This window comes from Stegodyphus dumicola, chromosome 12 (assembly GCF_044657685.1).
Source record: "Stegodyphus dumicola isolate Sdum_Otavi_A_Nest chromosome 12, ASM4465768v1".
NCBI lineage: Eukaryota > Metazoa > Arthropoda > Arachnida > Araneae > Eresidae > Stegodyphus > Stegodyphus dumicola.
Window position 1 is genome coordinate 30,819,935 of NC_140779.1, and position 24,181 is coordinate 30,844,115.

The 24,181-nt window shown below is 31.5% G+C and overlaps 1 protein-coding gene across 1 annotated transcript in view; it reads right to left on the minus strand.

Annotated features, from left to right (window-relative positions):
• Nucleotides 1–1,726: 1,726 nt before the first annotated feature.
• LOC118193319 (potassium voltage-gated channel protein Shaw-like) overlaps nt 1,727–24,181 on the minus strand; it is a 538,479-nt gene continuing 516,024 nt past the window's right edge. The window contains exon 5 of the mRNA XM_085827595.1: nt 1,727–13,760. Coding sequence (XP_085683721.1) covers nt 13,597–13,760 — 164 coding nt within the window. The 3' untranslated portion in view covers nt 1,727–13,596. The remainder of the gene's footprint in view (nt 13,761–24,181) is intronic.

Genomic DNA, 24,181 nt, shown 5'->3' on the forward strand with positions numbered 1-24,181 from the left:
ATCATTATAATTCATTGTACTTTCGTGTAATCAAACATTTTTATAATTTCTGCTTTGAATGTTGTCTTAATTACTGGAGGATTTGTTTTCTGTGCATTTATTTTCTCATACTTGTGTGATAGATTGAATGCTGAATTGAAACTGAATGCTATTGCATTACCATGTAAACCATAAAATAATATATTTTCGTATTACTGTGAGTATAAATCTGCCTTTTGATAAAAAAGTGATGCTATAAGTAAGTTATAATGAAAATTATCTGGTGTAAAATCTCATATTGTAAGGTTGGACAACTGCTAACAACATAACCTTGAAATATTAGCAAATTTGTATCAGTATCATATATTTATTTCATATGAAAATGTTCTAGTTTTGAGCCAAATGAGCATCATTTGTGAGAACTTTTGATTTATTTCTTTAATTTGAAGATATCTGCAGCTGAGGTACATCAGTTGCTTGTAGAACCATATGGTGAGGCTGCCTTAAGTGAGAGAAGTTGTCATGAGTGGTTTCAAAAGTTTAAGAACAGTGAATTTGACATCGAAGACAAAGAATGTAGTAGAAGGATGATTCTGTATGAAGATGCAGAATTGGAAGCATTATTTGATGAAGATTCAATACCAACACAGTTAGATTTTGCACTTACATTAGGTGTGACTCAACAAACAATTTCACATCATTTTAATCACATTCACATCAAGTCATTAGGAATGATTCCAAAGCAAGGAAATTCTGTTCCATATAAACTGACACCAATTTTTATGCTTTATTTTGAGAACACTTATTTTTTATGCTGCTCGCCAGGCATAAATGAAAGGGGATTTTGCATCATATAGTCACTGGTGATGATAAACAGATTCACTGTGATAACCCAAGGGAGAAGAAATCATGGGGACCACCTGGCTATGCTTCAAAATTAACAGCTAAGATCAATAGTTATGGGAAAAAATCATATTGTGTATAAGGTGGGATCAACTTGGTGTCATGCATTATGAGTTTCTCAAACTAAATGAAACCATTACTGGAACTTTCTACCAAACAAAATTGATGAGATTGAGCTAAGCACTCAAGAGACATAACAAAATTATTCTCCTGCATAATAATGCTCATGCGCATGTTGCGGCATTGGTCAAAACCTACTTGGGAATACTCAAATGAAAAGTTTTGACTCTCCCACTGCATTCACCAGACATAGCTCTTTTTGATTACTATTTGTTTCAATTGATGACGCATAGTCTCTCTGAACAGCACTGCATATGAAGATAGCAAAAATTTGTTTGATTTATAGATAGCCTCAAAAGATGAAGTGTTCTTCCGATGTGCCATTCCTATACTGTCAGAATGATGGGAAAATTTAGTGGCTATCGGTGGACAATATTTTGAATGAAACATAATGTTCCATTCTTTCGCAATAAATGCCCAATTTTTGTTAAAAAAATGGTGGAGACTTATTTGTACTTCCTGTAGTACTTTAAGAAATTAAATATTGAATCAGTTAAGTAATTAAATGATTGTATTTTAAATATTGAAATAGTCTAGAAATTTGCTCCTTCACATTAGCTTAATTGTTTTTACATAAATAACTTTAATCACGGAGTGGATTCGTTTTTGTTAAGTGAATATTTAAATTTCCATAGGAGTTATCTGATAGGGTTTTGTGTTCATAACATTAATGTTTTTTTCATGTGCGTCATGCTTCAACCATATTACAAAAAATCTACAAAAGTATTGCAAATTATTTTAATATAATCTTGTGTATAATGCAAGTTCATAAAGTTTGAGTCTTAACAAGTACACAGTCTTTTTTTTTTTTCTTTACAATAAATGCATCGTGCAACAAAGGTACAGCTCTTTGAACATAAAATCAGCAGTACTTTGACTTTTCATATAACGTCACACTGAAACAGCAAAGAAAAATCTGTGCTATGCAAAGCAGGTTGAAATGAAAAATATCAATATTTAAAAGTCTTTTTAAATTCTCTTTCATTCTGTGTACATAATATATATATATATCCATCATTTTCAAAAGTAATTTTTTTTATTGAAGAGAATAAGTGTTTTTCTACACATCTACGAAACTAGATATTTCAAAAAGAAAAGGTTAAAAAAGAGAGACAACATTCAAAAATTTCAGCTCTACCTGCTAAAATATTTCAGTATAATATTTAGCAAACAAAAACCCTAAGCTATGATTAAATCATTTTAATTATTTGCAGTCTGTTAATGTTTAACATCAGGCATAATTAATGTATGTATACAATTCATGCATTCAAAATATTAACAAAAATTTCTTTGAAAACGCTACCTTTGTTTTATTAGCAACATCTCAATCTCCAAAAAGGTAAATATATTTGAATATATTTTTTATAGTTTAGTCTTTATCAATTACAAGATTTTCTCTACGAGTTCTTAAAATTTTAATTATAATTAAATCTTAGAGGCACTGCATTGAAGAAATGTTGGAAGATATTGAAAGATCTTTGTACATAAACACACTGCCGTGTTTTCAAAAACCTTGCATACATTCAATAGCAACATGATAGGCGCAGTGTACAACAGTTGTGGAAATTTTACACATATTATACGTTATCCATAGAAAGAACTAGTGCCTTAGGAACATTAACCTTCATTTTAATGCAAGCTGCATTAATTTGAAATTTATGTGATTTTCACAGACATTTCTGGAAAATGTTTTTTTTTTTTTCTTTTGGATGTGAAACATTTCTGGGATTTTGATTTTTAATTTTTACCAAAACTTGACTTGGTAAAATATTTTATTTGTGCATTTTAAATGTTTAATTAAATTTTTTAATATTTTATCGTTTAATTCATTTTTAGTTAACTAGTATTTTGTTCTTTTAATATTTTAAATTGGTATATGTTGTCTAATTTTCTTCAGATGAAGGTAGATAAAAAATACAGTTAAATTTGCTGAAACAGTATATGTGTTTATAGAATTATTATGAATCTTTTAATACATTTCTCTTTAACTGTTTAATTAAACATAGTTTATTATCCAACTTAAAATACATGTTTGATTATTATGAAGCAAAAGATATATATTAGAATGTTTTGCCCCTTCATTTTAAGATTAAAATTATCAAAATTATTTAAAATTTCAAAATTTTAATTACTTTTTGCCTTTTAGTAATAAATGAATAATTTGCTGAAATTCGGTATCATATATTTTCAGCAAATGGTGTTCTTATGATTTAAAAATCTTGAAGTTGGCATTTTAAGTTATATTTTTTAAATTATAAATACACATTTATCATTAATATGAAATTTGCCCTCACCAAATGAGCTATTTATGAACAAAGAAAAATTTATATACTACCATTTCATACATTATTTGTTAGTTATATTTATTATGGCAAAGTATTAAGAGCTTTCTTATATTTTGTGTAATTATTCTTCCACGGTATGTAAAGTTAATCAAAAAAATTATTTTGCTGATTTTATCATTCAGTTTTAACTGTGTAATCAATTTAGATAAGTTTGTTTGTTATTTTTAAGGGTGATTTCTCTAGCAGACTTTACCTTTTTTAAATACTAGAGTATTGAAGGAAAATGATTGATGTTGAGGGAATTCATCAGACTGGAGTAGAATGAGCATTTATTAGATAGGGTGTACAACCATTAAATTTAACAATATATTAATGCTTAGAGAGAAAATCAATGCATTTGCAGTATTTTAATATGAGGTAATTCAGAAAACTTACCTGATTTCAAATTGTAGTTTTAAAAATTCACATTATTTAATAGATTACATGAATGTAAAAGGAATTTTGAATGGTATGAATTTTAATGTACGAACATTAATTTTCATATTTTAATCCTTATTTTAATGTATGGAATGGTCTGAATTTTAATGTATAAAGAACAGAAGGCAACAGTTGAAAAAGTGGAAAGTTTTTGGGTATTGTCATTTGTGCGATGTCAGTTGGGTGCAGTGGATCAGATGATTCAGTTTTGAACAGCTGGCTTCATAAGTCAATAGTTATATCATATAGGACTCTTAGAGTATGTGAATGATCAGATATTTTTACCACCTGTGCCTAAATCGTGAATAAACTTTAAAATGCATTAGAAATAGTTACCATCAGTATATTGGAACGTGTCTTCTCCGAATTTTCATATTACCTTGACACAATTTTAAAAGAAATATTGAACATTTATAAAGTAAAATTTATACATTTTCTCTTTAATTGTTGCATTAATTGACATTGTGGGTGCTAATAATTTTTATAAAAATTAAAGTTAGTGGTTTTTTATGAATTGCTGTATACTATCAGTTCCGATTGCAATAACTTTATCATTTTTGAAATTGATATTCAATCTCATTAACTCGATCCATTATATTGTGATTATACTAATAATGGAATGCAAGAGTGGCTTCAAATTTTCATAAACTGAAAGGTATTTTTAGTCAATAAACATAAAATAAGCTAAAGGGATTTTTTTCTGAATACTAATTGTTTTGTTATCTTATTATAGAGATAAAATATTGATTCTTTACACTTTTAGTCAGTAAATATAAAAACTGGAGATTTTTTTCCCACTAATCGGCATGTTATATTATTATAGAGCTATATAATATTGATTCTTAACACTCTTAGTCCATAAGCATAAGAAATGGGGATTTTTTTCTGAATACCAATTGGTATGTTATTGTATAGATACAATGTTAATTTTTTACACTTTTAACCAATAATCATAAGAAATGCAGATTTTGTTCTGAACAATAATTGACATGTTATCTGATTATAGAGGTTCAATATTGATACTTTGCACTTTTAGTCAATAAACATAAGGAATAAAATTTTTTCTGAACACTTATTGGTATGTTATCTTATTATAGAGATATATAATATTGATTCTTAACACTTTTAGTCAATAAGCATAAGAAATGGGGATTTTTTTCTGAATACTAATTGGTAGGCTATTGCAGAGTTACAATATTGATTTGTTACACTTTAGCCAATAAATATAAGAAATGAGGATTTTGTCTGAGCAACTAATTGTTAAGTAATCTTATCATAGATATGCAATATTGATTCCTTACACTTTTAGCCAATAAACATAAAGCAAAGGGATTTTTTCTGAGCGGTAATTGGTATGTAATCTTATTGTAGCGATACAATCTTGATTCTTTACTTTTCCTATTAGGAAATAGGTCTTTTATTTCCATGAAGGTACATGTTACCCCATCCAGTTTCAGATGATAATTCTGGATGAAAGTAAACTTACATAAAAAACATGTATAATTTTGATAGAGTTGAACTTTATTTCAGAACGATTTGTGTATTTTTATCACTGTACAATTGTCACATGAATTAAAATGAGGCTGAGAAATGGAGAATATAGGACTTCAGTGCAGAACATTTGCTGAAAGATTTCTAAAGCTCTTTTGCAGTATAATTTTCTATACACTTGAATACAACTTAACTGGTTGATCTGCACTGCTTTACAATTGTTGCAGATTAAAAATGTTTCTGTTTACCTATGTGATATGTTTTCTTAATCATACGAGTTTTATCGATTAGAATAAAGCTATTAAGCTTATTTAATTTTTTTTCCTGCAGTAATGCACACAATTATTTAAAAATAGAGTTCATAACATTAGTATACTTTTTTATTTTTTGCAATTGATTTGTAATAAACGATTTAAAATAAATAAATAAAAAATAACAATTCCATGAACTGTTTAGAATTTTTGAATTAAACTTAGTTTTATAAACTGTTATGTATTCAAACTGAAGTAACCAATTTATTAACAAATGTTCCTGAAGCATAAAAGGTTTTTCAGATAAAAATGTGCTAAAATTTTTTAAAAATTCCTATTTTTTGTTCATAAACTAAGAAAGGATAAAATACTAATAGGTTTTTAAGAATGAGATTCAGTTATATCAGTTAATTCACCAAGGCGATACCAGTCATTTCTACGGAACTGTATTCCTTTTTTCACAGAACATGAAAATTATGTGAATATGCACTGTTACATGACACAGAAGATACATGCATTTATAATGGAACAAATAATGCAGATTTCTAGGCGAGTCCTTAGTTCTCTGAATTTTATTGCATATGATGTATATGCCTGGAGTTTCTACATTTTGATCTTGATATGAATTATTTGATTTTTTGCTTGTGCTTTAGCCAGCACTTACATTACCTGTACAGCTGCACTTTGGCTATTTCCTAAACTAGATCAATTTATAATGCATTCGTGATATCGTAAGTGATCATCTAGTGTCCTTGACTATCCATCACAGTTAGCAGAAGAAAATGACATAACAATAGTGCCAGAAACAAGACTGAGTGATTTCATGAGTGTGTGAAATCGAAAACTGTTTTTGAAAAGATTAATAATAATATAAATTAGCGTTGCAATATAGATTTGACAGCCGATACAATAATTGTGTTAAATTTGTCACAATACGCTGTAAATATCTATTTTGAGAATAGTCGACTGATATAATGCATTGTAATTACATGAAGTTTATTACCTTTGAGTAATGCTAATGAATCAATCCAGAACAGGGAATTTTATTACTCGCTGAGGTTTAATATAGATTGAATTCTGTTAAGTTAATTTTTCTAAGAACTGAAATGATTTAGGAATAATTAAACTACTATTTCATAATTATACCAGATTACAGTAAGTCTCGCAAAGTTTGACTTAACGTGCACTGAGAATGCTTCGTTCAGAAGACAGTTTTGTCGTCATGAAGCTTTGTGCTTTAAGGCATAAAAATCATTTGAGTCCGTTCATACTTGTTTAGCAGGGTTTAAACCGCAGCCAGTCAGGGAAGGGAAAGTTGTGCATGCGTAAAAGAGTAGTTGACTCGGCAAAATCGTTGACCGACATTTGTTTTGCTGTGATTGGTCGGCTTTTATGACAAGTGACATGTGTCTTAATTAAGTGACATAAAGTTGAAAAATTTAGAACATTTAGACAAAATCCTTAAACCAGTTTTTCTGGTTGCCTAGGAACAAGGCTCGACTTAGACCACTTATGATTTTAAAACGAACTGTGTGAATGAAACTTAAGTTGCAGTCTAAACTATCCGGCAGCATGCAACAAAGAAATGTGAGTGTCAATTGACAGTATTTACTTGATTTTCTTCAGCCACTTTGTTACTGAGAAGAGGAATAGAGAAAAGTGGAATTTGCTCGAGAAGAACAATACCTGCTACCAAATTCGTTATAATAGATTCTAAGAAACAGTGTCACAAAGAAAAAGAGATAAAAATTGCAAAATTAGAGTACCGTAATAAATATTTAAACATAACAGGTAAATATGCGACCATTCATTTGCATGAATATGCACTGTAATTACAGTAATGCGGTAATTAAAGTATACATATACAGTTTGCACCGTATAAGCGATGGTAGGAATTACTAGGCTAACTATTACCAATTTGTTTTGACTATTCCTTACAATAATTAAAAATAAATAACTTTACAATAACAAAGTGGAATTTTTTATAAAGGCAGCAAATTTTCGAAGATAAAAAGCTAACGAACTAACAACCTGTTTTGCTAGTAGCCTAATATAAAGAAGAAAATTTAATCAAAATAAGGCCGAACTGGCACGATTTTCAATGTTCTCACAGCAAACACCTGCAAAAAGAAATCGAAAGCCTGAAGTGGCCTTTTTGTTGCCAGCTCCAGAAAACCTGATGTAGGAAAGCTCATGGTTCAGGCAAGAAAGCATAATCCTAAGAAATTCGCAATATTGTAAAGTACAAATAAAAAAAAGTCTGAAAGAGAATCTGAAATCTTAGATTTTATATTACGACCAAAGAACCTTTATTTATTATTGTGAGTTACCTTTATTTATTAAATAAAAAACTCTATTTTTTAAGGTATGCCTAGAAATACATCTACTTTAAGACTATGGCCAAAATTTTATAGATTGTGTTTCAAAATGTTTTTCGAAAAATTTATAATACGAATTTTAAAAATAAATTGTAAAAAATTGGCAAATATTATTTGGAATGAACCTAAATTTCGAAATCAAGTAAGTTTAATAAAAAAAGAGGGATTAATAAATATATACCAAATTCAATTAACATGGAGAAGCTAAAATTCTGAGAGCTAATTTTTTAAAAACTACTCATGCGATTTTTACGAAACGTGGCACTCTGGCATAATTTGAATCGTAGAGACGAAATATGGAAAAGAATTGGGATTTTACTTCAGAAAAAGTTCGATTTTGTGTGAAAATACCTATGTTAGAAACAATTTGCTATATATAAATCTAATATATATCCTAAGTCGCGCTTTCGAGACATGAGAAATACCATTTGAATTTCGTCATTCGGTCCAGTAGAACAGAAGAAACAGAACTGTATCTTTTTTTTTTTTTTTTTCTGCGTAGTTGTACGTCTAAATATATTACTGTGCGTACATGTGAATCCTGACAGAAGCTCCACTATCATTCCTGTAAGTAATTTTGAATAATAATATATACGTTTAATATATCTTCTTGTTTGTTTTGAAATTTTTTATTAAAAAATAAATCCTTGCATTTATTAAAAATATACATTAGTTTTGTTTCCAGCTGTAGCAATATTATATTACAGTATGAGGTCATGCTTTAAGTGCTAAAAATATTTAGTTCTGTGTTATTTTAAAATTCCTTAACTTAGCACAGTTAATGAAGCAACTTTGCCACTAGGAAAAAAAGTTTCAGCGTAGGTTTTAAATACTCCTTTTTGCAACAGAAAATACGTAATTCGTTGTAAGCACAATCCAAAACACTGCATGTAAAGTTATAAGAAAATTAATACTACGGAGTGAAGTAGTATTTTTTTGAATTAATATTTGCAAATGTAAAGGTATGACCGACGCACTTCTCTCAGTGACTTTCAGATTATCTAAAAAAGCTGAGAATTTCAAACTGTTTTTATTTCATTACTTTCAAAGTTTTCGAAATAACGATTCAAAGGAGTAATTTTTTTGTGAGACTTTTGTAATTAACTATTTTGGGAAGTCTCAAATAATATTATACAATTAAATTAATTATGTTAATAGGAAAACATGTAACTAATGTACTTTCACGAACGGCTCTGCGAAGAAAATCACTAAAACACTTGCAGTTCGACTAAAATTCAAATCCCCAGAACGGATTGGCTGCATTGGGAGTTTCGTGGTTTTCCCTAAGTGTAATGTGAAAATACAAGCAAATTTGCTTCAGAAAATTCTTCACTAAGGTATTTTTCTGGTAACCTTCGTGTACTTTAAATTAAATACCTCACTTCTCTTCAACTGGAGCTTGCATAAATTGGTCATAAATTCCATGCAAAATATTTCATTAACTTTTCTGTTAATTATAAAATACATTTAACACAATTTAAAGATTAGCTAAGTATTATCCAAACTCTGCGGCACTGAATTAGTCGCGTTCATTTAAATAGTTAGTATTAGTTATTTTCATAAAACAACATTATTTAAATCTATAATAAAACTCCGATAAAACACCATTCTTTTATGTTTTCGCTGGTAAGCTGAAGATATGTATCAAATAATAAGGTAGCAGCTTCGGAAACTTCTTAGATTTATTGAAGATATATACTCGAATTATTTAACTGTCAACAATTTTTATGAAATGTGAAAGTTCTTTCGATACTGTTTTGGAAGAATTGATGCTATAGCATGATAATAAAGTGTCTAATCTTTCATTTGTCATTCAATTTTTATAAAAGTTCTCTTACACATTGCACTGGATTTTTAACATTAAGTTCTGATATGCTCAATTTTTTTTTGGAAATTATGAAAAAATTTAGAAAAATCTTACTATTCCGATTATATTAAGTGTTATATGGAATTTTATTCTTCGACACGAACATACAATTCAAGCAAATAACTTGGTGATTAAAGCTTTAAATAGAAGAATATGCGTTCATAAAAATTTTAATCTGTGAGGGCAAATGTTGAAAATATTAAAATTAACTATTTTAAAATTAAAACAAAGATTGTTAGATTACGAAATACTTAAATTAAAAAATAATTGTAATGCCTTGTGGTCACTCAGTCTTGTTTTTTAACTATGGCAGTATATTGAAGGTAATGCTCAGTGGCGGCTCGTATCGTTTGATATATCGTTTGGCATAAGTTAAATTGCACGATTCTACATAAACGACCAATTGATTAACGATCATCTGTTGATATTAATTACGTTTAGAAAAAAAACCTCATTTCTTAAAATAAACGTTATAAATATGCAACATTTCCAATATAAGGACATTTTAATTAAGTTATAAAAAAATGATTTTCTGTCTCTTATTAAACCAACCAATTGAAAATTTTTAGCATAGCTTCTTATCAAAACATTTTTAGTGTAGCAGCATTACTTCTTATATATGTTTTCTGATCGAAAACATACGTAAGAAAACTAAAACTTAAACTAAAACTCAGAATTCTGAGTGCAGTTCTTAATAAACCAAAATATGTTTTGATCGTCAAGAATTGTAAGATACGAGTGACTAACAAAGAAGATCTGATCAAAGTCGAAGTGTGATATTTAGAAAAATTCTCACAGGATAACATAGTCTTCAACAGGGAAGGAGACATCACTAGAATATGTTTGCGATATGAATTATCAATAACTCGAGAAACTTCTAATAGAAGATAGAGATTTCTGTTTAGTTGTAGATACGGATTGTTGGAGAAAACAAATAAAGCATTTTTGTTAGTTCTTCTTCAGTTGCTCTCGTAAATATTTAACAGTATTTTTTTGTCTCTTCGAATTTTGAAGATAAAAGACTTTTTTTTAATTTGTTTATGTAGCTTATTTAGAATGCAAATATTGATTTTTATCATTCATCGAGGAATTCAAATACATATATCATGTAGTTTGGATGAAGATAATAATATATAAAACATTTCAAAAATTTAAAAACAGCGAAAACGTTTGTGTTTTTTTTTTCTTATTAATCAGGTTTAAAAAACTGCATGGTCTGTAAACTGATGCAAGCTTCAAACTTTAAACAACCATTTATAGTATATTTAATTTATACGGTCATCTTTTTCATGTTTAGTCTGTTTCATCAAGATCTAAGTTTTTTTATAAGATACTGAACTACAGGCAGTCTCCAAACAGTCTAATTTAATGTCTAGGGAAATCAGGGTCATAATAACCCACATCAATGGAACAATGAATGTAAGAATAATTTTTAAAATGTGATTGAAAACCCGAAATTTATGCTATTAGTTTAATTTATTAAAATTAAAAAAAATTAAACATTTGAATCCATTTTGCCGATAACAGATATCTATAAATAAAAAGCAACTATTTAGGGGAAACTCAGAAAAATGACCCTACCTGTTATTGAAAAATATAGCAGATTGCTCGTTTTTCAGTTTTATGCTATTAGTTTAATTTATTAAAATTAAAAAAATTAAACACTTGAATCCATTTTGCCGGTAACAGATATCAATAAATAAAAAGCAACTATTTAGGGGAAACTTAGAAAAATGACCCTACCTGTTATTGAAAAATATAGCAGATTGCTCGTTTTTCAATTAATTAATCCTTAGGAAATCGCCAACTAATTTAGTTTTGGTAACATCATGTGAAGTAATAAAAAGTTCATTTTAGTAATCTGTTGAAGAGGCAACGATTAATTGGGTATGTGTTTTGTTACGTAATAATCGTTTCAGAAATAATAATAATTGCATATTTTTTATTATTATTATATATTTATTTTATGTTTGCGGAATTTAGAGGAGGAAATGAATTTAATAAAATATTACTTCTAAATGGGGAATTCTCGATTTTGTGCTAAAAGACGACCGGAAGATTGAGATAATCAGAAAAGGGGGAAATTCATCCAAAAACTTTAAAATTTTCCATTATGCTTGCATTTTCTTTTAATTGTTTGCTTACATAATTAATATATTTGTCAAACGTGTTTCATATTTCTCAGTATATAATGGTAGTATTTTTTACTGACGATTTATTTATTTTGAAAGAATAGTTCAACCAGAATGAGTAACTGTAATCATCATAAAATACTTTTTATTGTTTTATTGATTTATATTTTTATTACTTTTTATGCTTTAATTTTTTATTACTTAATTTTACTTTTATTGCTAAAGCAAGCAGAATAGTCGTTAGATATAATTTTTTGTTACTTAGAAAAAATGTAATTTTATGGGTTTAGCAGACAGGCCGTAATTTTTATATTCCATCGACTTTTATTGATTAAAATTAATTTTGCACAGTATTGAAGCACAGGCTTGTCTCATATCCAAAAGACATTTCATTAAAATGCAAACAAATCTACATTAATTGTTTATTTATAGGAATGCCCACAAAGAAAAGAATTAGGAAAACTCCAGATTAGACTGAAAACACTATATGTTTTCTTTGTTTAATTGCACCAGAAAGAGTATTTGCTTTATCAAAATATGGTTTAAAAAGTTGTCAAATTAATTCATTATAATAATAGTCTTCAGTATCAAGTTTTTCAGTTAGTTAGTCGTATAGAACGTCGTAAGTTAAACTAATTAATGAAAAATGGCTCAAACATGATTTGCGACTGTGAGATTTTTTTTTTGTGTAAAAAAAAGCCAAAATTGGGTTAGTATGTAGGATTCGAAAAGGGTGTATTTTGAAATATTGAATCCTAATTTAAAAAATAAAAAAGTTTTAGATTTCAAACCTTTACCAATTTAAATAAATTAAAAAATTAGCCAATTTAAATAAATTATTTATAACTCCTAGTTAATTATTTTAGTTTCAAATTTTCGCAGGACTAGTTTTGTATCATCCTCAGCTGCCAAACTGCAAATGAACGAGATGAAATATAGTGATTAGATAAGATAAGAATGGCTGGACAGGAGTTAAGCTACTGACTATCTGTTGATGAAACGAAAACTAAAACGTAATTTCCTTAAAGGCTGAAGGCAAAGCTCGATTGCAATTAGTGTCGTTAATTTCACATTTCAACAAAAATCACATTCGAAAAAATCTTTCTATTCTAGTTAACGTCCTTAATTCCAACCCATCTTTGACTTCAACCTTTAAGGAAATTATGTTTTAGTTCTAGTTTCATCAGCAGATGGCGCCAGTAGCTTAACTCCTGTCCAGCCATTCTTTTCTTATCTAATAATTTTAGTATTAGTTTTTTTAATTTACTACAGGAGGGAATCTGCTTTCATTGAACACATTACGTAAAATATACCTACTATTCAAATAAAAAGTTTTGAGAATAAATTTACTTTAGGAACTATTGTTGGAGTATTGCTTTCAGATATCACTCTTTCTTTGCAAATGGTATTTCGAATAAGAGGTTTATTTCATATTCATTGAAACTGAATGCACTTCTTGTTTAGCATTTTTTCGAAGGTCTTCCCCGCTGATGTTACTTCTTCTTCCATAACGAGCCGCCACTTTGCATCTTTTTTTTTGTTTTTACTGCTCAGAAGCATTGGATAGTTAGTTACTCCCTGTTCGCGTGCCACAGCGGCATAGGTTTGTGAATTTGCGATGCACATGTACACATCACACGAGTCACGTGGTGGGGGAACCATTATTACAGTGTTGATATGGTTAAAGCTCGGTGGAGACAGAGGCCGCTACGTTCACGCCTCCGCGGCCGCGACTGAAGCCGGGGAGGGCGTTTTCGGGGGTGATGACCCACCTCCGCCCGGTGGCGTGGTTGATGGTTCCGTGAACTGCATGAGGTTGAGAGCAGCAGACTGAGACGTGTAGGCCGGCCGCTGACTGCCTGCAGGACTTGGAACACCTGCCAGAGAAAAAAAAATAATAATACGTAATAAAGGTATATTCAAAACAGTGAGATGAGAAAAAAATTTAAACAATGCAATTTTATGAGCTAAACGAATCAGAGAAATTTTTAAATTTAATTGTGACGTCTCTCACTAACTCTAAAAGGTGGCTGAAGATGTCAAGGACAATTTCCTAACTAGCTTTACCCTGATTCTTAAACGTATACATCTTCAATAATTAACATATTGAACTCAGCTTTACATTTGTTAGCTTTCCGCCTTCTTAGACTGAATCCTTAGTAATTTTTAACTTTTTGGGGAGGTGGGGTAAGAGAAGTATACGAACGACAGACTCTTGCCAGGTAATAATCATTCTTCTATCTTCAACAGAAAAAGCACTTGTTAACACGTCAGTTCAACTAGAACCCCTCCCACCAATGCCTGACTTGTTTGGAAGTGCACTCTCCTGCTACGCCATTGGCTCTTCGACGATCTGACCAGTTAGCTCCACCTCCACGCTCAGCCTCCTCAGACTTCAAAGTTCTCTCACTCACTCTGACTGCCAGATAAGCTCAAACGAAGCTCAAACTACAATTTGCCATGTAATTGGCTGATTTCCTTTAAGCTGAACCGTAGCTAATCTATGCCGTTACACTGACCTGGTTTCTCCGGAGTAATTCTATATCTGAACACTTGCAAACATCCATCACAAGAGAATTAGTATTTCTGCTGGTTCTCACTTCACGTTATGCCAGCAAAAGTTCTGCCATGTTATGCTAGCAAAAGTTATGTAACTGCTCTCTGTTTCACTGTTCTGATGCGGCTATCGCCCAGGCGCCTGAATCAAGTGTCCTCTTGCACCTATGTTTTCAATTAGAATCAGGGTCGGGTTAAGACTTTGATGCCACTACGCTTGCGCCGGTTTTTCTGCCATTTTTTCTTTCTAATTCTTGGTTTAGCTACATTCATCCATAATAAAACCAGCAGTAAGACGTTTTTGTGATGCCCCTTTTGTTGGGTATCTAAGAGCTCTTTTTGGTGCCCCTTTCCTAGACGCCCTAAGTACGTGCTTATGTTGCTTGAGGGTTAATCCAGCTCTGACTACAAATTATTCAAAGCTGGTTGCCAGCTTCGGTAAGTGGGTAATAGAGTGTTTGGCTACATAATGCAAGAAGACCGGATTAAGACTTTTAAGCACTTAAAAGATTTTGGTGCCCTCAATATTTGTAATCTAACGTCTGTTTTTTCTCCAATTCCTTTTGTCTCGGTCTTGGTATAGCTGCGCCATGTAAAACTGATATTGGAAGTTTTTGTTGTGAACCCTTTCTTGAGTCCCTAAGCATATTTTTGCGAAGTTCCCTTTCCTTCATGTCTTACCGAATAGTCAGTGAAAGCCGCCCGGGTGTCCGGACCCTGCTCTCACCTGCCACCTGTCACCTGTCTTAAGCAAGTGCATATTTCGCTTAACCCCTTCGCGCCGACTGTCACGTATACGTGCCAGCAACGAACGCACTTATCTACCGGCCGACACGCAGGCGTGCCAGACCATTGTTGCGTTTTTTACCGAATGTCACGTCTTTGTGCCAGTACCTTGGAACGTTTTTCAAACTATAATTTCTGCCACAAGATGGCACTGTATGCCCATATGGTTTCAGATACATGTACATTAGACTTTCTACTCGAAATGAGAGAAGCATGACTCACATACACGTGTTTTTGATTATATAAACAAACGGGGAACTAAATGTTTCCGAATGGCGTGATTTATGACGTCTCTTTAAATCGCACTTTATTCGCACGTGGTAGTTGTTTATTGTAAGTAGAAGTTTTATATGCGCTAAAGCGTTGAGTATTTCGGTTTACAGTTCAGTTTTTAGAAAATAATTAGATCTTGTTAGACGTGAATTCTTTCTGTTTTTACCGTTGCAATGTCGAAGCGTCGAAAATGTTTAACAGAGCATGAAATAGCAGAAATGATGCAAAATATTTCAGATATTGATTCTGAAATTCTGATATTCTGATATTGATTCTGAAAGATTAACTGAATGACATTTTCCAAAACTTTGTTCAGAAGAGACTGATAAGAAAATGAGACGACGATGCTTCGTTTGTTCACATTCCCGGAAAAATCCTCCAAAACGGCAAATGAGTTATTACGAGTTCAAGGAATGTAACGTAGGACTGTGTGTAGATCTCTGTTTTAAAATTTTTCATACGAAAAGAGAATTTTAAGTAATATATTTAGTTTTCAGATGTATAATGTTAAAAGTCATAAAATGGTGAGTAATTAAAATAAAATGTGTAAAATATGCATTTAGACAAGAAATAAGGTAATTAAAGTATATATATAAAAATATCTATAAAGCATAAGCCGTTTAAATACTCTATAGAGCATTATTAAACAATGCGTTGATACTTCGGAAATTTCATGGATTTAGGCTTAGTAGCAAAAAAGCCCCCGGCCCTGGAGAGACGCTCGCGGAAGACACTGCGGGCCTCCGCGGTAAGCGCGCGTTTTCGCTACCCGGCGCGAAGGGGTTAATGGTTAATCCAACTCAGTCTAGAAATTATCCAAAGCTGGTTGCTAGCTCCAGTAACTGAGTGTTAGAGTGTCTGACTGCATAATGCAGGAAGACAGGGCCGGATTAAGACTTTTAGAATATTAATCATCTAGAGACATTAGGTATTTTTGAAAGTGGGAGCCATGAAAACTGAGCAGTGCCCTCGTCGGGACTCGAACCACGGACCTCTTGAGGGGGGGGGGAGGGCATCAGCTCTATTTCTGTTGTTCTAATCAGTTGATCAACAAAATTCAACGTGTATTTTTCAGATCTCGAAAGCATTATTTGGGATACATTATATTTACATATTGCGCCAATATACACATTTCGACAAAAATTCTGATTTTTTTTTTCAGAAATGACATTCGATTTTTGCTCCATATTTCGATTGGGCGTCTAAAATCATGCTTAAATTCGATTTGCTGATATCACAGGAGTAATTTTGCATTTATTTATATTTCAAGGTTGGAGCTTGATAAAAATCATTTCACTTATGGGACTATGTAATTTAATTTAAAGGTGGTCTTCTGTTTAATTCTATAAGCTGCTTTGCCTTATAAAGCAGTTATTATGAAAAAAGAAAAAAAAAATATGAATTTAATTGAGTCCAGTTGGCTTAATCTCTTAAAAATATATAACATCTTTAATAACAAACTAAAAGAATTCCTTTTGTCATTAGACTAATTGAATCATTTGTTCTGGTCCTACGGTTCTAGACGTTAGTCGTATTAGAAATTACATAATGAGTTGCAGTGAATATTTCAGATCTGTGCATAATTGCCTTAATATAACAATTATTTCTAATTATGCTAAGAAGGAATGGAAAGAAGAAAAATGTTTTAAACATTTTATATTTAAGTTCATAAAAGTATCATATTGTTTAATAATTACAATACGAAGAATGAAAAAGTATGAACTTATTTTTTCCTTCAGATCATCTCGATTATTACTATTATTATTTCTGTGGCAATTATAAGTTAGCTAAAATATTCCAACTGTTCCATTTTTAAATTTTCTTTTTCTTTCTTTTCTTTTTCTTTTTAGCCCAAAGGGCGTTAGCCCAGAAGGGCTATTAATTTCGTTTTGGCATTTTGCGTTGAAAACTTTGTGTTTCACTTTTCAAATTGTTGCCACCAAAGATTATCGCCCTGTGTTATATTTAATGAAATTAAATAATGTAGAATTTGCATAAATGTATGCATGTTTCTCGCATTGCGAAAAAACAACGGTACCTAGAGCCATCAAATTCTGAATAACGTACTTCTCCACCTGAATATGGGCATCTGGAAGCCCTAATTTGGAATTTGCTTTATTAGCTATTTCATATTTTGTCAAACATAAAAGAATTGATTAACAAATTCAACGATTTCAAAGCGAGCAATGGCAACACTGTACGAAAAAAAAAAAAAATTCTATCTCTAGCGCTCGAGACTGTGTATTGGAAATTCTAAAGATATGCTCTTTTTAAATTATTTTGCCATACTGTAATGCTATTAGATTGAATTTTATGGTTTAAGCGCGAAGAACATATTTAATAAAGGTAACGCACAAAACGTTAAAAAAAGCCCTTTAGGCGTAATATAAAATCAGAAAACTTTCAGATTTATTTTTTCCTTTCTTTCTTTTTCTTCTTTTCCTTTTTCTTAATAATTGAGGAATTGGATGATGAGAACACAAATTATCATATATATTATTTCCCCAGCAAATTTTCTTTTTTCCCTCTTTGCCTTCTGTATAACGAAACCTGAAGAATCTTTTTCAAAGAACATCGAAAAAAAGATCAAAAATGGAGCTTAATGGTGATATCATAAGACACAGGATAGACTGAACGTGTTAAGCATAATGAATCCTGAAGAATATTCCTACGAATTGTTAGCACGCGTTCAGCCTAAGCAAAATAATTACATCTAAAGCCTTCTGATTACGCTATAATACCTTAAAGAATTTCCTTAAAAAAATGTAAAAGAGACAAAAAAAAAAAAAAAAAAAAAAAAAAAGAGAGAGAGAGAATTTTGTATAATTACGTAACATATGGCATTAGGAAAATCTCAGCCAGAATAATAGTAAATAATAGTAGTCCACAAAATTATTAATTATATCGTATAACATGAAATGAATGCATTTTTATTCAAGTCACTCAAGGGGCTCAGAAGTAAAAAAAAAAAAAAAAATTGATGTGTACACCACATGACTTCCTTGTATTGGAATATTAAATTATACGCATTTTTTCTTGCATTTCTTTTAAACTTATTGGATTGAATTAAATCTTCGCCGACAGCGCATAAACCACAATAGAATAAATGCGTTCTTTAAAATTCACTCTAGTATTTGTTTACCATAGCGACACTCTGGCGCTAGATTCACTTAACAGTATTAATAATTATATAACAGATAACTTATATAATAATTATATAACGGAAACTAAGTTAACTGTTATATAATCCAATAATTATATAACAGTTAACGTATATATTTCGTTCATATTATAACTCATAATGCACAAAATTTATATCATTTAAAGAATAGAATTATTTAATCGTTGCCACATGTTCTATTCAAATACTATAATAAAGCTAGAAGGATGTATAAAAGAAATTAAGCAAGCAAAACAAAAAAGAAACAGTTTTTCACAGACGATTGAGTATTTCTCATTTAATTAATTCAGTTCTCACTTCGCGAGAAGGCAAAAATACATAAAAACTCAAAATATCTATATTAAAAATTACGAAGTAAATCTCAAACACTTATTCCCTCGAAAAAATTCCAGAAAGAATTATGCATGATCTAATTGGCGATAATAAATGAATGCGTTATCTTTGTTGTTGCGAAGCTAAGTTTCTCTAGATTGGCAACAAATCCGCTAGTCTCTTGTTTCAAATGTAAACATCAATGGCCGCCATTAAAAAAAGGTTTAGCGGCAATTAAACAACTTTAAAGTTGCTGATGATTCTAAAAATATTGCACACAGATTTACTAAAGGCATAAAATGCTTAACCGGAAGATAAAAACAACATAATTCAATCATTTTTAAAGCAAAAAAATGTACAATTTACAAACATATAAGAGTAAAGAAACTGAGATTACTGAGCCGGGTAACAGAGTGGATATATATATAAATATATTTATATACGTTTGGTGCGGCCGATTGCAACCAAAATACGAGGTGCACATCTACATGTTATAGCAGTCCTACATACAAAATTCCAACGTTCTGAGTCTACTCGTTTTTGAGTTATGCGAGATAAGTACGGACGTACGTACATACGTTCGTACAGACGCCAAGAAAAATTGTCTTCAGAATTAATATTAAAGCAGTTTTATAATTTTTTGGAGGAAAAGAGTATTTTATTCTGTCTTTACGTACAGATATCACGCAAAAACATCGTTAAATTGCATTCGATAGCGGTCAAAATGGATATTTTCGTTGAAATATGCTGCCTGAAACTTTTCGCGATTACAATACTTCCTTTTTACTTCATACAAGGAAGTAAAAAAGGATATTATTGTATAAGAACATATGTAATTTTGAAGTTCCAGAAACAGCCACTCCACTCCGTTGCATGTAGCTCCAGTCAAGTGTAATAATTAGCAGTGAGATGTCCTTGGAAAGTATTCAATTTTTCTTTGTGTGAAACATGCCACTAGATGTACTAGTTGTCAAAAAGAAGAATATTAGCTGAGTGTGCGTGTTTTCCTTGTGGTCGTAATTCATGATTTTGGATGGATTATTCAGTTATGGCAGAGCACACGAGGGCTATCTGTCTAAAGGGAGGGATGCCTTTCGTGGAGGACGTTATAAGGGAAACTGGCTCGTATACACGTTACACATGTGGAAAACCACGAAAACGCCCATGCAGCCAGCCTGTTCGCGGTATTCGAACCTCGGACCGAACTACCAGTGTTCAGGTATTATTTATTGTTTTATATAATTTATTAGCGGAAGTATCCGTAATGCATCTAACAACAGAGAGAATGATATGACTGTAATGCTTCTCTAATAACGATGCAAAAAATACGATTCATAGTTATACATTTTAGTCTGATACGATGGAACCCACATAAAAAGTTTCGATAGAAAAAAAAATAATACTCTCTCATTATATCAGAAACAATGGCACGCAGTTTTTAATGATTTTCGTCTTTCTAATCAAATGGTCGTAAAAGCTTAAGTTCCTTCCACTATTTCCATATTCAATTTTTGTCGATTAAATGTGGAAAAAATTGATCATAATTGATCATAATTGATCGAAAATCAATGACGCGAACAAACAAACACACACACAAACAGACATTCTTCTTTACATGTATAGATTGTGTAAAACTTACAAATTTTTGATTAACAAACTCAACGATTTCGTTCCCCGGGACGTTCAGTCCTTGGGAGGGGACAGTGTTACGAAATTTACAGGCGCGGTAAGATGGCTTTCCTGCAAAGCTGTTTTAGGGTTGCCATAAAATGGCCAGGGAAGGCAGGGTTGCCACATTTGGCGAGAAATCGTCCATTTTGTGGTAAAATTGGCAATGTACCACGGACGGATGGACAACCTTCCGGAACGAATTATTACCTGTTTAGCCCAGAATGTTCTCGAACACAAGCCGAAAGCTATATAAACCCGGCTGGTCCGCAATCAGTTAGTCTGTGCCTCGTCTAGCGAGCTGATAGTCATTGAGCGAGTGTCTCGAAGTCTAGTGCCGAGTCGGTCGTTGAGTGCATCGAGAGAGTCTTTTAGTGTATCGCGAATTAGTGGATCGTCGGGTTTTGTCTTAGACTGTGCTGAGTCGAGAGCTATACTCTTGTGTATCGTCGAGTGCATCGCGTGGAGAGTCTCGAGAGTACTTGGAGTTCTGAGAACGACCAAACAGAGTCGGGAGCTGTACTCTGGTGCTTTACAGTGAAGCTGTCTCCACCGTTATTGCCTGACAGTGTGAAAGCTGTGTCGCTGAACGTGTCAGCGTGCTTATAACAGTTCGACGACTGTAAAAGTGATTTTACTGTCTGATTAAATATTGGAGCTGTCTGATTAAATATTGGTAAATAAAGTGTGTTTCGATACTTCATCAAGTGTCGTCGTTATTCACTACAAATCTACGAACCCCGTACGAACGTAAAGAAAAAAAAAACCGCAACAATATACATAGTTTTTTTTACAAATATGATATATAAAGAAATTACACATATTTAGTTAGAAAATTATGTCAGTATCAAAAAGAACTTGGGCTAAACCTCTGATACAACAGAAGTTATATTATAGATTTCAAAATTATGCAGATGCAATTTTTACACGAATCATCAATACTTTAATCATTAATCAGTATTAACTCAGAAGCCAAACAAACAAAAAAAAAAAAAAAAAAAAAAATCGCTGATTTTTTGTTGTTTGGCTTCTGAGTTAATATTCGTTCGGCGTGTAATTGTATATTCATTACTTTAATCAGTAGTTCAGAGAAATCACTCACGCAAGTAGGAAATTCATATTTTTATGAAATCTGAATTGGAAATGTAAGTAATTATTTTGGAATCTTGTCAGCACATTACTCTCTTAAAATTAATATGTCATGCGTAACGATGTATTTGTACAAAATTGTGCACAAAAACATTGCATATAGTGTTACGAATTTGGTATTTAGAAAGCTAATGTTAGTTCAATTATAAATTAAATGGTTTTATTCCCCGCGCAGTGCAGCGCGTGACGAATATTAAAAGAAAGCTAAGCCGGAAAATTGAAAATACAAGAGCGCGTGCATTAAACATTTAATAAATATCTCTTTTTGATTTCGAGAAAGTGCTAGAAAATTCTCGCGCGCGATTTTAAAATTTTATAAATAGGAGGAAAACCTCTCAATTCGAGAGTTACTTAGTTTGTTGTTGTTTAGAAAACTGCTCTTGTTGACTGTAGCGAATTCGCGGATTAGCTTTCTTTAGTTGTTTTGAATTAAGTTCTTTTGAACGTTTGAGTAGTTAGAAGATAACTACTGTGATATATTGTGATACTGCACGATTATTTGAGGACATTTAATCATATTTGTTGTGATAATAATAAATTTTTGTTCATTTTTCATGGGACTTGTGCATTCATTTCGTAACGAACCCGTACGCACGCAACAATATTATTCAAAAGCTTTTAATACGAGGAATTTGCTAAACTGTAAATGTTAACAAACTATCTGGTTCTTTAAATGATAAAAATTTAGAAAGTTGTTTTATGCGATTTGTTTAAAGTTGTTTTATGCGATTTGTTTAAAGTAGTACTTGCAAGAAATTGCAAAAGTTTTTTTTTTTTTTTTTTTCTTTTAAAATTTAAGACAGCCATAGGTATACAATAGGTGAAAAAAATTATTAAATAAATAATAAATATAATTAATAGTGTAATATGGCAAGATATAATGTAGGCAAATAAAGAAAAAATATCTCTTAAATATGCGATAGGTAAATATAATTATTAAACTAAATCCACTTAATATAATATGTCCGGTTAATAAATCAGTCATGTAAAGAAAAATATGTATTGACGGCGAAACATCCTGACGGCGAAACAGCCGCGGCGAATAGTTCCATTCCCGAGTTCGCCCAGGTTACCGGGTTGTCTCAAACACCGTTCCACAAGAAGCCAACTTACATGTGAAATTCTAACTTTTGAGTTACTCCATAAATTCTGACTGGTTTTGTGAGCACAGGGAATTCCTTACATTCAGTTACTTAAATTCTTAATAAAAGGGTCTTTAACATTCTTCTTTTGTTTCCTGTTTCATATTGTTTCCTGTTTCTTAATGTACATGGCGATAAGTCGCTTAGCTACTTTATGAGTCTGGACACAGTGTATACAAACGAGAGAGACTCGTTGGAGGACTCTCGTAACTGTGAGGACACTTGAGAGAGACACTCGAGAGGACACTCGTAACTGTGAGGTTGTCATTGTAAATACTGAGTGCATTAAGATGATATTAAATTATGCCCTTTTATACAATATATTTTATTGTCTTGCCATTGTGGTGGTCCATGATATCTCGGGAAAGACCATACTACTTTCATAAAAAGAAAATCATTAACAATCCGTATTTCACATGTATCGTAGAGTGCATGGCGTGGAGAGTCTGGAGAGTACTTGGAGTTCCGAGAACGACCAAACAGAGTCGGGAGCTGTACTCTTGTGCTTTCCAGTGAAGCTGTCTCCACCGTTATTGCCTAACAGTCTGAAGGCTGTGTCGCTGAACGTGTCAGTGTGTTTATAACAGTTCGACGACTGTAAAAGTGGTTTTGGAGCTGTCTGATTAATATTAGTAAATAAAGTGTGTTTCGATACTTCCTCAAGTGTCGTCGTTATTCACTCTAAATCTACGAACCTCGTACATCGAATATAATTTAATGAGAAAATTATCGTGTTATTATATTACACTCTGAATTCTCTAAGTTTAACAAAAACAGTTTTAGAATTTGGATATATTATTTGCGGAATCTCTGCATATAATAAAAGAAAGAGTCTATCTGTCTGTGTGTGTCTTTCGTTCGTGCTGCGCGTAAGTTAATAGACCCAAGGTTACGAAATTTGGTACATAGGTGCACCTAGACAAGAGCCAGTGCACCTCGAAGCGATTTTTTTCAAAATTCGAATCAGATTTGTTTTGATGAAATCGCATCATTTTGAATAGTTTCATTCTTTTAGAAATATGGTTTTGGCAACAGTTTTTCATTCATTGCTTTTAATACTGGACTGCTGACTGTTGAAAATATGAGATAAAATATTATTAATTATACACGCAACACGCATATCGCATTCTTCTTATTCTGACGCGCATGTGCCTTGCGAAGCATAATAGAAAGAATTTTCTTTCTTTTTCTCTTTTTATTAGCTAAAGGCAAAGAGGTTTGTATATTTTGA